Source organism: Aquarana catesbeiana, linkage group LG06 (genome assembly GCF_042186555.1).
Source record: "Aquarana catesbeiana isolate 2022-GZ linkage group LG06, ASM4218655v1, whole genome shotgun sequence".
Lineage (NCBI taxonomy): Eukaryota > Metazoa > Chordata > Amphibia > Anura > Ranidae > Aquarana > Aquarana catesbeiana.
The window spans coordinates 104348746-104365640 of record NC_133329.1 but is presented as its reverse complement, the minus strand read 5'-3'; the positions used below and the strand labels follow the sequence as shown (position 1 = coordinate 104365640).

The 16895-nt window shown below is 42.7% G+C and overlaps 1 protein-coding gene across 3 annotated transcripts in view; it reads left to right on the top strand.

The window, feature by feature from the left end:
* The window catches only part of TFAP4 (transcription factor AP-4), a 41970-nt gene that overhangs the window by 10607 nt on the left and 14468 nt on the right, over positions 1–16895 (top strand). For all 3 annotated transcript variants that reach the window (XR_012245252.1, XM_073636582.1, XM_073636581.1), the window contains exon 2: positions 13354–13519. Coding sequence is in view for 2 of the 3 variants with exons in the window: in XM_073636582.1 (XP_073492683.1) it covers positions 13354–13519 (166 nt within the window). In the remaining variant the exon portion in view is untranslated. The remainder of the gene's footprint in view (positions 1–13353; positions 13520–16895) is intronic.

The window sequence follows — 16895 nt, the reverse complement described above, 5'->3', positions numbered from 1 at the left end:
TTTTTGTTAGCTCCTAGATTCAAATTGATTACTGTAAAAATGTCACTGGCATTGAAGGGGTTAATTGTGATCCCTAGTGTGTGTTCTAACTGAAGGGGGGAGGGAACTGACTAGGGTAGAGGACAGATCGCTGTTCATACTTTGCGTGAACAGACGATCTGTCACTTCTCCCCTCAGAGAACCGGGATCTCTGTGTTAACACACAGAGATCCCGGTTCTCGCTGTGTTACGGTCATCGAGACCGCTGGGCGCTCGCACCCCTTGTGGCCACCAGAAGGAGCGACGTAACATAACGGCGATTCGCCTGCCCGTGCCATTCCCCCGCAGTACAACTGCGGCAGCTGGTCGGCAAGCGGATAGAGAACAATTGGTGGTCTGATCGGGTCTATCTGAAAAACAGACAGGCGGATATGTTTGGTCCGCTGGTGTGAAAGGGGCCATGGAGATTTACAGGCTGGTGGCAGCAGGGCTGGACAGTGCCCATGTGGCATTCCTCATCTGGTGACAGGCAGCGTGGCAAGTGGCATTTCTCATCTGTGCCTTCCTGCTGCACCCAAACACCAGAGGCTCATGCATCAAGGTGTTAGCAGGTGGAAGCTGTAGAAGTTTTGACTGCATGAGATAAAACAAAGTTCAGTAATATTCCTTTATCCCATTGTTTTGCAAATCTATGTACACTCCAAACTGTGGATGATTGAAGGCATATAGGGTTAATCTCAGTCTAGCAGAAGTTCAGAGGGCAATAAACTTGCACTGCTAAGACAGATAAACAAATCCTTCCTACTGCACAGAGGGGTTCATGGGGGACCCTGAGCCCTGACTCTGGCCTTCCTATACTGGAAACTTTACAGTTTAGTTTTTTCTAATGGGGGTCCCCTCCTACTCCAGGCCCCATAGCAGCCACATAGGCTGCTATGTCTACTGACACTCCGCTGCCTTTTGGATCTGTGAAAGAGTCGGCATCTTCAAAAGCAGAGTTCAGCAGTAGCAGCTATATACTAATCTCAGTGTCGGTTTCTTAGAAGGAAATACAAGCAGAAAAATACAACTTGCAGTGTCACATTTCAGTCATCACATGATGTAATTTGAAGAGGACTATCATACTCTAGACACAGTATAGTGGTCACAGGACAGTGAACCAGTCAATCATTACAAATAATCAGGGCTTATTAACCCTAGCATTGGCCTTCTGAAGAGCAGTCCACGCTGAATCACTCTTCAGAGGGTGCTTGACAGGTGGTAAGGAGGAGGTGTTAAAGCATAGTTCCATCCATTTAAAAGTCAGCAGCTATAAAACGTGTAGCTGTTGACTTTTAATAATCAGACACTTACCTCTCCCACGGTCCAGCGATGCGGGCGCACGAAGCCCCGCTGCACCGGCATTCTAACTGTGGGCGCCCAGCTGCGGCTTTGCAGCCAGGCGCGCCCTGCGCAAGCCGCACTGTGATTGGCCGGGCAATCTTCTGGGACCTGTGGCGTGTCCCAGAAGATTGCAAGGAGGAAGAGGTGATCTTTCTTCTGGCACCGCGGTGCCAGGGGAGGAAGTGGGAGCTGGGTGCCTGTAAAAACAGGATACCCCCCCCCCCCCAAAAAAAAAAAGACATGCCAAATGTGGCATGTCAGGGGGGCACTTTTAGGGGGTCACCTAAAGAGGACTTCCACCCAAAAATGGAACTTCCGCTTTAAGTAACCCCTAAAGGGCTGCATCTCAGTGTCACAACTGTTTACATTGCACAAGGTTGCCGGGCGTTAAGATGCAACCCTTTTTATTTGAATAGGTTGTGTTCAGCAGGTGGTGATGCTCGTCTAACGCGATAAGGGGTGCGTGTCATTCTTGCTGACTTTGTAGCTTAAGCCCCTTTTTCACACGAGGCGGACTCCGTTTCTACGGAGCCCACCTCGGTCCGCCGGCTCAGCAGGAGATCAGTCCGTTGATCTCCGCTGAGCCGGCGGATGACAGGTCCCTCTCTGCTCACTGAGCAGGGAGGGGCTTGTCAGGCGCCGCTGCCGCCTATGGAGGGATCAAATAAAAACGGACAGCATGTCCGTTTTCATCAGATCTCATCCGATCCGCCAGCGACGGACCTGGACGTAGGGCCATCCGTCTGCTTTTAGTGGATCGGACCGGGTTGGATGTCAGCGGACATGTCTCCGCTGACATCCGACGCTCCATAGACTAACATGGAGCGCCCGTTCAGGTCCGCCGTCAAAACTGACAGGCGGACCTGAACTGTCCGATCGTGTGCAAGAGGCCTAAGAGGGAGCAGTATGTGGGAGATAAAAATGCAACTCAACTATGTGTTTTCCACCTCAACCCTCAAAATGTAAATGGCCCCAAACTGTCGCTGTTAATGCAGTTCAGTTATGTATTAAAAAATTAATAGTCAGCAGCTACAAAAGCTGTAGCTGTCGACTTTTAAAAAAACAGCCACTTGCCTATCCCAGGATCCAGCACTGTCCTCTGGGCTTCAGTCCCCAGTGCCGACATACCAGGGTGGATTTGATTTAAATCGCTAGTAAAAAAGGCTTGATTTAAATCATCAGCAACTGTCATCTCTGTCCCGCAGCAGCTCCTCCTCTGACCCGCTGTTGACTCACTGACAGTCCCATTCACTTTAATGGGACGGCTGGTGATGCGGCAGTGATACAACAAGGTGAGGGACGTGGCGGCAACAGGTGAGTGGATGCCCGCTAACAGGCGCTGTCATGATGGATGTGAAATGACAGGTGATCTTTAAATGTAAGCACTTATTCTTGCTGGTAGCTAGAATCTTTAATATTTGCAAACAAAATGAAGTTTTGAAGGTTTCCTATTTAGAGGAAGCGGTCAGGTTAGTAAAACGGCGATATCATACAGTTTGGAGTGTACATAGATTTGCAAAACAATGGGATAAAGGAATATTACTGAACTTTGTTTTATCTCATGGTTACTGTGAAATTGTGTGAATGCAGTGGATGGTATCTCAGCTTGCAGAGCTTGGATTCATTGAATGAGTTTACCAAAAATGTAAATATTGCAGAATATACAGCCTCATGCTACATAACTAAGCTGTATTTCATGCTGAATAAACTAAATTATTAATGTATCTTAAATAGAAAAGTATCTTTAGACAGATCTTTACTCCAAAAGCATTTTATTATAATAAACTTGATAAAAATAAAAAAAATCCAATTTTAAATAGAAATGTTTTTTTGTTTTTTAAATGGACGCGGCGGCTGGCTTCCTGAACCCTTAGCAACCAGCTATATACAGTGTGCTTAAAGAGAAAGGGGAAAAAGAAAACTTAAATTGCAAAATGCATGAAAACTGCATGCAAAAACGAGGGTTTAAAAAGTCAAAACGCACTGCTAAAAGTGCCTGAAAAAAAAAAAATGCATCAAGCGCAGCCGCATGGGTGTGAACCTAGACCTAAAGCGGACCTTCAGCCATTTTTTTCATCTTTCCATCTATTAAATCTTCTGCCCTTGTTGTTTTTAACTTTGGATAGTAAAACTTTTTTCTTTCTGCCAGTAAATACCTTCTACAGCCCACTTCCTATTTCTTGTCTGGTCATTAGCCTAGGCTTATGACATCATGCACAGCTTGCTCACTCTCGTGAGAGTTTGCCAGGAAGGGGGGGGGGGTATTAAGTCTTAGGAGGGCCAATGAGAGCTGCAGAGCTGGAGGTGTTGCCTCTGTGTCCAGAAAGTGAATAGGCAACAGCTGCCCACAGTTAAAATGGATGCAGCCAGACTTAATGGAGGGAGCTTCCTGTAGCATATTTGGCAAGTACAGTATATATAAAATAATGTGCAAAGTGTTTGCAGAGAAGCTTCGGAATGGCAAAGATGTTTTTATTACAAATTATGTCAGCGGACTGTAGTTCGTCTTTAAGGTCCATTCCTTTTTCTGACACTTGTTGTTTACAAGTTTAAATTAGTATTCTTTGCTAGAAAATTACTTAAAACCCCCCCAAAAAAACAAAAAAAAAATATTTATTTTTTAGCAGAGACCCTAGAGAATAAAATTGTGGTCGTTACAATATTTTAAGCAGTCTTTCAAACGCAATTTTTTGGGAAAAAATACACTTTCATGAATTAAATAAAACAAAATTGTAAAGTTATCCCAATTTTTATTTTTTTATTTTGTATAACGTGAAAGATGTTACACTGACTAAATAGATGCCTAACATGCCATGCTTCAAAATTGCGTACGCTTGTTGAATGACGACAAACTACGGTACTTAAAAAATCTCCATAGGCGACGCTTTAACATTTTTTACAGGTTACCTGAGTTACAGAGGAGGTCTAGTGCTAGAATTATTGCTTTCACTCTAACGATCGTGGCGATACCTCACATGTGTGGTTTGAACACCGTTTACATATGAGTGCGATGGCCGCTTCTGCGTGTGAGTTCAGAGGGACAGGGCGCTTTTCAATTTTCATTCTTATTTATTTTACTTTTTATTTTTACACTGTCCCTCCCAATTTTTTTTTTGATCACTTTTATTCCCTTTTTACAAGGAATGTAAACATCCCTTGTAATTGAAATAAGCATGACATGTCCTCTTTAATGCGAGATCTGGGGTCAAAAAAAACTCAGATCTCACATTTTACACTTAAAAGCAAAAAAAAAAAAAAAGTAAATTTTCATTTACCCCCACCCAAAAAATAAATTGTCCCTTTTCAGGCTATTAGGTGCCCTCACTCGACTTCCTGCTCCATGGGATCAGATTGTTACTGATCATTCCGGTAAGCGGGGAACAGAGTGGGAAACAGCGGTAGGGGGAGCACCTCTACCGCTGCCTATAAAAGTGATCCTGTGGCAAAAATGCCACAAGGTCACTTTTATGTGAAAGAGGATCGCCCACTGTTTAAAACAAATACCGGGGTAATGGCATACTAGTACATTATGGCAAACTTACTTGGGCACGGAGCCCTCCACCGCAGGGCTGTCACAGCTGCCCAGCGCTTTCATCTTCATTGATCGATCAAACTTAAATTTGAAAGTCCAATCGATACAAGCCTCATTTCAACTTCACCCCTTGCTGGTTGACTGAACTCTTGGGTGGTAGATTGCATTGTTTATGGCAAATAAGTTTGATCACATTCGAGATTCCCTATGGATTTAAAGTGGTTGAAATTGACTGAAAATTACCACTTGAATGGCCCGTACACATGATCAGAAAATCGTACGATAATCTGATCGATCGTATAGAACGTTCCTATAGAATAAACATTTCGATGGCGAAACTGAAAATGTACTTATCTCTATCTATCTCAAGAGGATTGCTGCATATGTGCAACAATCCTCTTGCTTGTTTTCTATTTATGGTCTGTAGGACGACCAGATGAATTTATTGTCGGCTATTATTGGCACCTTTTTGAAGCAGTGTTTAAAAATCTTGGTTGTTGCATTTTCGGTGCATATTTGGTCAGTTAACCGCTTCAGCCCCAGAAGATTTTACCCCCCTTCCTGACCAGAGCACCTTTTGCGATTCGGCACTGTGTCGCTTTAACTGACAATTGCGCGGTCGTGCGACGTTGCACTCAAACAAAATTGACATCCTTTTTTCCTCACAAATAGAGCTTTCTTTTGGTGGTATTTGATCACCTCTGCGATTTTTCTTTATTTTTTGCGCTATAAACAAAAAAAGAGCGTCAATTTTGAGAAAAACGCATTCTTTTTTACTTTTTGCTATAATAAATATCCCCCCACAAATATATAAAAAAAACTATTTTTTCCCTCAGTTTAGGCTGATATGTATTCTTCTACATATTGGTAAAAAAATAAATCGCAATAAGCATATATTGATTGGTTTGCACAAAAGTTAGTGTCTACAAAATAGGGGATAGTTTTATGGCTTTTTTTTTTTTTTTTACTAGTAATGGCGGCGATCCTGCGTAAAATTTTTTTTTTTTTTTTTTTTTTTTTTTTTTTTGGGACTGCAACGTTATGGCGGACACATCGGCCAATTTTTACACATTTTTGGGACCATTGGCCTTTTGTACAGCGATCAATGCTATAGAAAATTCATTGATTACTGTAAAAATGTCACTGGCAGGGAAGGGGTTAATTTGTTCCCTAGTTTGTGTTCTTACTGAAGGGGGGATGGGACTGTGCAGGGGAGATGACCGATCGCTGTTCATACTCTGTATGAACAGATGATCTGTCTGTTCTCCCCTCAGAGAACCGGAAGCTGTGTGTTTACACACACAGATCCCGGTTTCCCTTGTGTCAGCGGCGATCGCGGGAGCCCGGCGGTGATCGTGACCGCCGGGCACTTGCATCGGCTCAGGGGGAGGGAAGGGGCGCATGCCCCCTAGTGGCCCCGGGGGGGCGAAACGACGTTGCATAACGTTGTTTCTCCCAGCCTTGCCATTCTGCCGCCGTACAACTGCGGCGGCTGGTCGGCAAGTGGTTAAAAAAACCACAACAAAAACCCACCTCCCCATTGAAATGCATCGAAACCGCATAAAAAATGCACCCGTGTTGTGTTTGATGCATTTTTTTGAGTCTCATACTTCTGAAAAAATCTTGGGCGTTTTCGGCAGCCATTATTGGCACTTTTTTTTCTTTCGGCACAGTGCTGAAATCCCTATTTTCAGCCGATAATTTTCGGCGGTCGAAATTATTCAGTACAGTACAGTAGTTCGGAAATACATTACATAACTTCTGGATTTTTATTCTGTCGTACGAGAATTTTCAGAACTTTAGTAAACTGTTCTTTTTCGATATGAGATTGGCATGCAAAAAAAAAAAAAAAGAGGCCAATCGTTGGTCCGATAATGTCATTGTTTGTACCAGGCATTAGAATAGAGGGTGGTGTGTCTTGGCTTTGCTGTCTGGCTGAGGTGTGTGGATCACAAAAGTGATTGGACACAACTACAAATCCTTTGGCAGATAAAACAGTTCATGTATGACTAGTTCAAATGTAAATTTGGATGATTGCCTGTTGTGAATAATGAAGCCACCCTAATTATAGAAGTTGGAGTAGATCATCCCCAGAAGACTACAAACAGTTTAACAACGTGTATCGGTCAATGAATACAAAACAGAGAAGCCACAAAAGACACACTGATTAGGAGGGCCCGGATGTGTGGACTCCTTCAAGATTAGAGTCATTTGCATTTCTATTGGCTGCAAAGGAAGCAATCCTCACAGCGGGGGGTTTGTAAGGTGTAACTATTCCCAGCAGGTGTCCTAATTGCCCTAAAGAGGCAATTAAGGAAACTGCTTTCCTAAAAGAGACCGCTGTCACAGGGGAAGAAGAGGAACTTGCAGGTAGGAAGCACATGTAGTTAGCGATATCCACACATACCTGCAGCAGCCTCCCAGACTTTCTGTTCTAACACACGACCGGTTTTGCCGTCGGAATAAACTCTGAAGGTTTCTCCGGCAGAATTCCATTCAAGCTGTCTTGCCTACACACGGTCAAACCAAAGTCTGACCGTCTAGAACGCGGTGACGTACAACACGTACAACAGGACTAGAAAAAGGAAGTTCATATAGCCAGTAACCAATAGTTTCCGTCTCGTACTTGCTTCAGAGCATGCGTCGTTTTTGGTCCGTCGGAACAGCATACAGACGGGCAGTTTTCCCAATAGGAATTGGTTCCGTCGGAAATATTTAGAACATGTTCTATTTCTAGGTCCGTCAGAATTTTTCAAAAAAAAAAGTCAGATGAGGCCTACACACGATCGGAATAGACGATGAAAAGCTTCCGTCTGACTTTTTCTGTCGGACATTCTGCTCGTGTGTACACGGCTTTAGTGGTCTATCAACTGCTCCATTTTATTAAATGTATCTTATAATAATTTATTTATATATATATTTTTTTTGTGTCTTGATAAAAAAAAATCTAGGTAGGACTCGCTACAATTGCTGGGAGCCTATTCCAAGCTTCAACTACTCTTTTGCTAAAATAATACTTTCTAGGATTAAGCTATGTAGTGTAAGGGCCTCCCTAATTGCATACAAATTGAAAGTGTTTAGATTTTACCCTCCTATCATATGGTTTTGGTAAAGCTAAAGGAAAGTTGTACAAGAAAATTGTATAAAGTATGGTCAGCCTTAGTTTTGAACTTTCCTCTTGGTAGTTTAATGTCCTCATGTTCATAAACTTGGCTTCATATTGTCACAGATGATCATCGAGCTGTTCTGCTAGGCTAAGCTTTTGCACTACTGGTATGAAAGTGCTTACTTCCTGCACATTCCTATTGGCCATTGAGGCTGCCCATCATTATGATGGGCCAGTAGGCAAGTATGGGGGCTTGTGTTCTAAATTAGTTTTACAAAGTGTGCGATGTGTTCTACAAGTGGTGCCTGGGCCGCATATACTGAAGATACAATCTGCATACTTTGTATAGTGCTTGGCTGGTACTAAAACAAGCATTTTGTCATAGGAGACTAATCTTTTTCCTGGCAAAAGTTGGCACTGCCTGCTTTGAAGGCATGGGGTGGCATTTATTCCATTGCAGTGCCCGATAGGTTGTGGTGTCTATCTGTGGGAGTCCACATTAAAGAATGGGATGTGGGCTAAGAAGGGTAATGCTAGGTGCACGCTAGAAGGTTTTTTTTAAGGTTTATTTATTTATTTATTTTTTTTTGTTCAACCCAGTGGACTGAGTGGAAAAAAACCCCGAGCAACGTTGATGCGGTGATCACTCCCACTGTGCATTTGTATTCTGAGTGGGTACTGCCCCCGCCCACCAGAACACTCTGATCAGGGCTGATAGCCATTGGCTGCCGGCACTGATCAGTTGCTGGTTTTCCAGCATAACCCTTCGAAAGAAGCCGGTCAGGCTGCTGTACACACTGGCTGAATGTTGGCCGATTTTCTGTTGAACCGCCCGATGCCAGCCGATATTCGATCGCTGTGTTCCAGCCTTAAAAGTGCAGAATCCCAACGGATATGACCTAAATACAGACCAATATTTAGGAAAGACTGCCTTAGGATATAACTGCCGTCTTGTACCCATGACCCCTCTGAGATTGGAAGAGCTTTTAAAATTCATGTCCTCTACTGTTAATGAAGACACATTCCTTCATCAGGACCAAATTCCTGCTCACTTACTGAAGGTGACCTTAAATGTCAGTAAACAGAAGAGAAACAGTGTGGGCCAGTTGTTAGTGCGTTGGGTTTAAAATGAATTTCATGACAGTACATGCCTTGCTGTGTGTTTGCGGTAACGCATGGTAAAACTCATGTGGTGCAATGCAGCAGTCTGAATAAGCCCTTCGTTTTTTTCGTTTATACCACCTGAACGTTTTATTCCTCATGTAATCTGACCAGATTCTTCTGGTGCACAACGTGAAAATGAGAAAAAATTTTTTAAAAATCTGTCAGTTCAGGTAGCCTTTTCAATGTCTAGTTATGGCATAATTGTCAAATGCACTGCTTTTTGCAGGACAGGGCCTCTAATTTGCAAAGTTTCCCATGAACCCCCAATGCCTCATGGAACATTGTGCTAGGCAGCTATTGTAAGTTGTCATGGAAAGTGGCTCTCTGAGCCAGATCATACAAGATTCGGATCTCGGACGGTTTAGCAGGAACCGGCTGAGATTTGAACCGTGTATGGGCAGACTGAATGTACCAAGTTGATCGATCAACTTTGGTACAACCAGTATGCCGGGTTTTACCAACGATTATTGCTAGTGGCTGCTACAGCTGCTAGCAATAATCACTGTCTTCTCCGCCGGGAGAAGACAATGGCCCCGCAGGAGGGATTCCCGCATTAACATTGTCTGTGTTGCAGGAAAGAAATTTGCTCCGTGTATGGCTGGCCTAGGTGTCATGGCCGTTTTTCCCTAATGGGATGAAAAGGCGACCTTCCAATTTTTCCTGCAATGTTGGCAACTATGGTATGAATGTGTTCAAACTGTTTGAGCTGTAGGATTAAGGGATCAGCTGGGATCAATTACTGGCAGATCTCAGGAGTAGAGATGAGCTCAGGCTGTTCGGATGCTCTTTCGAATCCACCCAGGAAGCTGTCGCCTGTAATGGACCAATCATCTTTGGTCGAGGCCTTCGCCCTGCAGCCGTGTGTATACTTGCCCCTTGTATATGTACAGCTGGGGGGTGAGGAATGCCCATTACAGGCAACAGCTTCATGCTGGGCTTGGCTATATGGGTTTGGAAGAGCATCTAAACGCGCCCAACCTTTATCGTTAATCAGGAGCCCCTATACCCCTAATGTGGACGTTTGCCCAGTCGTAGTGTGCTGTTTCTCTAATGTTTGTTTAGAAAAATGTTGGTGCTCTCATCATGAATTCTTGGGCAGCAGATGAGGACATCAATATTCAAAGGCCATTCCAATCCTAAAAAGACCATGTACACAAGACAGCAGTTATATCGTAAGGCAGTCTTTCTTAAATACTGGTCGATGTTTAGGTCATTGCTGTCTGTTGGGATTCAGCAGTCTTGCCTAATGTGGATATCTTCCCAGTCACAATGTGCATGTTGCTGTAACTTTTTGTTTACAAAATTTTTGGTGCTCACATCATGAATTCTTAGGCCGCCACCACTGGATGTCTGAAGGTAGTGCCTATAATGTCTTCAGAAATTAAGGACCTGCCTATAGAATGGGGCACAAAATGGATGCCTGAAGCCATTTTGTTCATCGTAAAGAAATAACTTGTGCATGATAACTGCGGAATTGGAGAATTTTTTTTTTTTTTTCCACTGAGCCAAATACCAGATTAACAAAGTCCTTTTTATTATCCATGAAATTAAGATAACATTTCTTCACTATCCCATTGCTGCATGAGGTGTCTTATTGCTATGCTCTGTCCTCTTGTTAATCACGTCCTGTGACTAATCCCTTCTATCGGGAGGGGTTAAGATTTTGGTGGGGGCAGGAAGCTGGAGTTCCCTCATTCAACCCTGAGGGGGTCAGCTGCCTTCATTCTCCCCCTGTACTGTCATCTGGAAATTATTATGGAGGCCTGAGGGCAGACAGGAGGGGATGAAAGGGGGGTTCTTGGTTCCGGCTTCCATCCTTTCCTGAGAGGGCCCACACACAGAGGCACCTAATAGGTCATATTATGCTGGCCGGTGTACAACAAACACCCACCTTAACCCTTTCAGTGCTGTGCGCCTGCAACAAAGGACATGCAATCATGTTTATTTACTTTGCTTTGTTCGTTAAAACTATGTGCACATAGTTTAGCAGTAGGCTTTCTCTATCAAAGTGTATGTTGGCCTTAAACCTGATTCCTGCATATAAAATTCTAAGGTAGGACAGTTGGACTTTGGTTGCTATTGGCAGCACCATTATCACTTGCTTCAAACATCTTGATAAGAGACCCACAGTACAAACTGCACTACCCCCCAGCAAGAAATCGGGAATCCGTTTTAATAATGCCACTAGCCTAAGCTAATGTGACCCTGGGGATGTGGGGTACAAACTGAGCCTGTTGATACATAGAAGACATAAGGGGGTTGATTTACTAAAACTGGAGAGTGCAAAATCTGGTGCAGCCGTGCATGGTAGCCAATCCGCTTCTAACTTCACCTTGTTCAATTAAGCGATGACAAAAAAAAAACACCTGGAAGCTGATTTTTTTTCTATGCAGAGTTGCACCAGATTTTGCACTCTCCAGTTTTAGGAAATCAACCGCAAGGTGTCTATTCTCACCTATGCTTCTGTCCACCACTGCCAAGATCTGATGCTGGTACTCCCAAAATTCCTAACTTTTCCAGCTCCCGTGCAATGGTGTACAGGCATTGAACATTGCACAGTGCCACATTGCACATACCTTGAAGTACCAGGCATTTGAGGGCACTGTAGATGGGGTTTAGGCAGAAATAGGAGTAGATTTGCTAGTCAGTGGTAGTTTTTTTTTTTTTTTTCCCTCCCTTTACAAAACATTATCTTCAGGGAGACTGACACCACCCTGGGGGACATTATACCATCAGTGCCCTGTAAAAGGTTTACTATTATCTGTCAGGGGATGTGTAGGAACTGCGCTCTTGAAGGTTTTGAGCACCAGGGTGTGTCAGATGGCAGGTTCCTTGCTGGATCCAGTGGTTCTCCCCACCAACTATCTATGTCACTACTGTATTAAAGTTGGCAATACATCAGTAATTTCTTTAACATTTTTAACAAAGTCTAAAAATTGCTCTTCGGAGCATTCTTTCTTGCCATCACAAAGTCAACTCGTTTATTTTGAAAGCCTTCAAATTCTGTCCAGACCTGCTGTTTTAATGGAATCCCAGATGTATTAAACAGATTTCATGATATGTACGTCCCTTATTTATTTATTTTTTCTGCTCGTAAACCACATTAACAGTTAAAATTTTGGTCATTTGGAAAATGTTTTATGTTTATAACCCCTTTAAGAAGACACGGAATGGTAGACAACAGCTAATCTAGCAGGGCTAAGGAATGGTACCTTTTAGAAATATGAAGTGGTTAAGCAGTCTCTTGCATAGACTATGTGGATGAAGGTATAATCCCACCTATTGAACCAATCCATCATTGTCCATATCAGGAAGATCTCTCAACCACTTGCTTAATGGGAGGGGTGGGGAACTTTTTTGGGTCTGTGTTCTGGACAGGGGTTTCCAAAGGGAGCCCAACTGGGACGCAAAGACATGGCAGTACTGCAGGTAATAGAATGTATAAAAATCCATGAGATTTGTGCTTTCGGAGCTTTTTTTTTTTTGTCATGAGGGGGTCAGATTGATCAATATCTCCTAATGTATTAATACTTTAGGAGGCCCATAAAGCTGGGCCATGGAGCTCTATAAAAGTATGGTAGATGTTGGACCACAAAGGAATATAAGGGAGGAAGTTAGTGCCTTTTGGGTAGAGTTATTGTTAAATCTGATACCAAGCCTTCAGTATGGATTTCATAGGGGAAGTAAGGGTATAAGGCACCCAACAACCCCTATGGCTCAGATAATACAGAGCCTCATAGGACCCTAAGGCAGGCCATACATGGGTCGAAGTTCGAAAGAACTTTCTTTAGAAAATCTTATCTAAGAATTTTCGTTTGAATTTCGCCCCATTAGTCGGCTGCAGCAACAGTCGACTAACGTTCTTCTAACACACATACTAACGCTATAGGAGCCCATGATTTCCAATGAGTACCATTCATATCTGAATCTTCAAGTTGCACCGACTTCAAAGTAGTCCCTGTACTACTTTGATCCGACTTTGATGCGAGTTGAGGTCCATAGACCTCAAGTTTACACAGGCATTCCCTGAAATCGCGGCAAAATCTCGCTACTTTGAAGTCGCAGTAGTGTGAAAGGGGCCTAAAATTTTGTGTGAAGAAGCCCTAAGAAAGTTGACTCCAACACTGTATCAGCATCACAGGTATCCTGCATCAGCAACTAACATCCTTCTTTAACTTTTTTGTTTCAGCCTCGCCAATATCCCCCTGACTCCTGAGACACAGCGAGACCAGGAAAGGCGAATACGCCGCGAAATCGCCAACAGCAATGAGCGACGTCGAATGCAAAGTATAAATGCTGGTTTCCAGTCTCTGAAAACTCTAATCCCTCATACAGATGGGGAGAAACTAAGCAAGGTCAGTGGAGGGGTCACTATCGGGGGGGGGGGGGGGGGGTGAAACTATATTTGGAAATTCTGTAAATGATGCAATACCTCAGTGATGTGTAGTATGTGCTTTTTATATACATGCTCGTTTCAGGAAATTAGGTCTGTGGTTGTTAACTCCTGAAGGATATTTTGTGCATGATTTGCCTTGATAAGGGCAGTTTAACCGGACTGAGCCTCTTTTTGAGATGTGTTTACAAGTTAAAAACAGTTTGGTTTTTTTGCTAGAAAATTACTTAGAACCCCCAAACGTTATAAATTTTTTTCAAACGTCCTAGAGAATAAAATGGCAGTCATTGCAATACTTTCTGTCACACCGCAGCGGTCTTACAAGCGCACTTTTTTTGGAAATAATACACTTTTTTTTAATTTAAAAAAATAAGACAACAGTAAAGTTAGCCCGATTTATTTTATATTGTGAAAGATAATGTTATGCCGAGTAAATTGATACCCAACATGTCACGCTTCAAAATTGCGCCCACTCGTGGAATGGCGACAAACTTTTACCCTTAAAAAATCTCCATAGGCGACGTTTAAAAAATTCTACAGGTTGCATGTTTTAAGTCAGAGGAGGTCTAGGGCTAGAATTATTGCTCTCGCTCTACCGATCGCGGAGATACCTCACATGTGTGGCTTGAACACCGTTTTCATATGCGGACGCTCCTCAGGTATGCGTTCGCTTCTGCATGCGAGCTCCACGGACGGGGCGCGTTTAAAAAGAAATTTTTTTTTTTTTCTTCTTTTACCTTTTATTTTTTATTTTTACACTGTTTTAAAAAAAATTTCCACTTTTATTCTTAATACAAGGAATGTAAACATCCCTTGTAATATAAAAAAAGCATGACAGGACCTCTTAAATATGAGATCTGGGGTCAAAAAGACCTTAGATCTCATATTTACACTTACATGTAATAATAAAAAAAAAAAATTTGTCATTTAAAAAAAAAAAAAAAAATGGCCCTTTTAAGAGCTGTGGGCGGAAGTGACGTTTTGACCTCGCTTCCGCCCTGCATTGTTATGGAGACGGGTGGGGGCCATCTTCCCCTCACTCATCTCCATGCCCACCCAGGGCGAAGATCCGATTGCCTCTGCCGCAGTCGACGGATCCGGTAAGCGGCGGAGGGCACCGGAGCACAGCGGCCCATAAAAGTGATCTTGCGGCGAGACCACTCTTATCAGAAACCAGACCGCCGGCCAAATACGAGGATACTGGGGTTATGACAGCTAGCTGCTGCCATAACAACGATATCCCCCTTCAAAGTAAGGACGTATATCGGCGTATGGCGGTCCGGAAGTGGTTAATTGTGTTATTTAGATATGGGAGATGACCATTTGTATCTGATATGGTTATGTAATATAACTGCTGCAGATTCAGAAATTCATACATTTTTGCTCCTGTACTTCCACTGGCAGAAACGTATATAAATATAAATCTATGGAAGGGTTGCTGGATTTTCTTACTGGCTTCTCTCAGGGTAGAGTAGAATTGAAGTCAGTACTAGTTGCAGGCTTATTACTTCTCTTCCATTCATTGAGCCTAGGTTCACATTGCTGCGGGTTTAGAAATCGTGTGAGTTCAGCTGAATTCGCATGATTTCAACCCAGCAATGCAGTCCGACTTCGGGGGCGATTTGACAGACATCTGTGTGCGTTCTTGCACAGATTTCTATGCAAATTGCCCCCCGAAGTCGCCAAAAGTGGTACAGGAACTGCTTTTGGGAATCGCTGCGGTGCTGCACCGATGCGGACGGTGTAATTGCCGGCAATAGCCACCGATTTGACATGTCAAATCGTACCAATGTGAACCTAGGCTGAAGGACACAGCAGATCTTCATGATGGATGGGTTTGATGTCGCCACCTGCAGGAGACATCCATCATGAAGATCTGTGTCCTTCAATGACCTCACAGGAAAGGATTTTATGGTGAATATAAAAAAAATCTAATTTTGTCTTCTATTCATTGAAGGGCACAGTAAATCTTCATGACGGATGTCTCCTGTAGGTGGCAACATCAAGCCTATCTGTCATGAAGATCTGCTGTGTCCTTCAGGAAGGATTTTATTGTGAGAACAAAAATCGCATACCTGTACATCATTCTGCTTCAAGTGGTTGTACCAGGGTGATGCCTGCAGCTGCAGGCATCACTCCAGTACCATTGTTAGAGCTGACAGTCGGCTTTCTTGTGATCACAATGGATGAGGCTAAGCAGCCGCTTGATTCTTATCACAAGCAGCAGGAGGGGACGTCGTCTTTGATTGGATCTCGGATCTAGTAACCCAGAAGCATCGTCACTTCCGATTTACTGGAGCCTTAAAGGAGCCAGATTTAGAAAAAATGTCAGTATTCAAAACAGCCAAACATGGCGTTTTTGAATGCTTTTACGTGCAAAGGAGGGATTTCCGCAGAAGTGAACGCATACGTAATTTGCGCCCGCAAATGTAAACCGTGTTCAAATCACACATGTGAGGTATCCTAGCGATCATTAGAGCGAGAGCAAATAATGGGATCAGAGGCTGAAAACTGATGTACAATATAATGATAATAAATTAAAATAAATACAAACAGACTATAGACTTGGATAAAAATGGCCGTGGTCCTTTATTATTGGCATAATAAAAATTACCAATTAGCTCACTAAAATCATACAAAAACAATAATAGTTCAGCCATCAAAGCTCGAACTATATTCAAACAATTAAAACCAAATAGTTCAGCCATTAAAGCTCGAACACTATATATATATATATATATATATATATATATATATATATATATATATATATATATATATATATATATATACGTCTTTAACGTTAAAACACCATACCCCCTTACAGCAGAAAGGACCAGCCACATAAAAAGAACCACGACATAGGGAGGGAGGGATGCTTCTTCTTGAAGTGCTGCCGTTGGTCTGATGACCGTTAATATTCTTCTTTCTTCTTATTGGTACTTCTAGTCACCTGACCTTTCTTAGAAGCTTCCAGAATTTTTTAATAAAGTTAACTGATCAATAACTGCCTATTTGTTTCAGTCCCTGTTCCCATAGGCAGGGGTCACTAATGAGCTTCTCCTGCCTTTCATTCTAGCACTAGACCTCCTCTGTAACTCTAAACTGGTAACCGTAAAAAAAAATTTAAAGCGCTGCCTGTCTATCGAAATTCCATGAGAGCACGCAATTTTAAAGGATGACATTTTAGGGAACTATTTACTCGGCGAAACATCATCTTTCACATAATACCAAAAAATTGGGCTAACTTTACTGTGTTTTGATTTTTGTTTTGTTTTTTATTCATAAGTGTATTTTTTCCCCAAAAATTGCGTTTGAAAGTATGCTGCGCAAATACA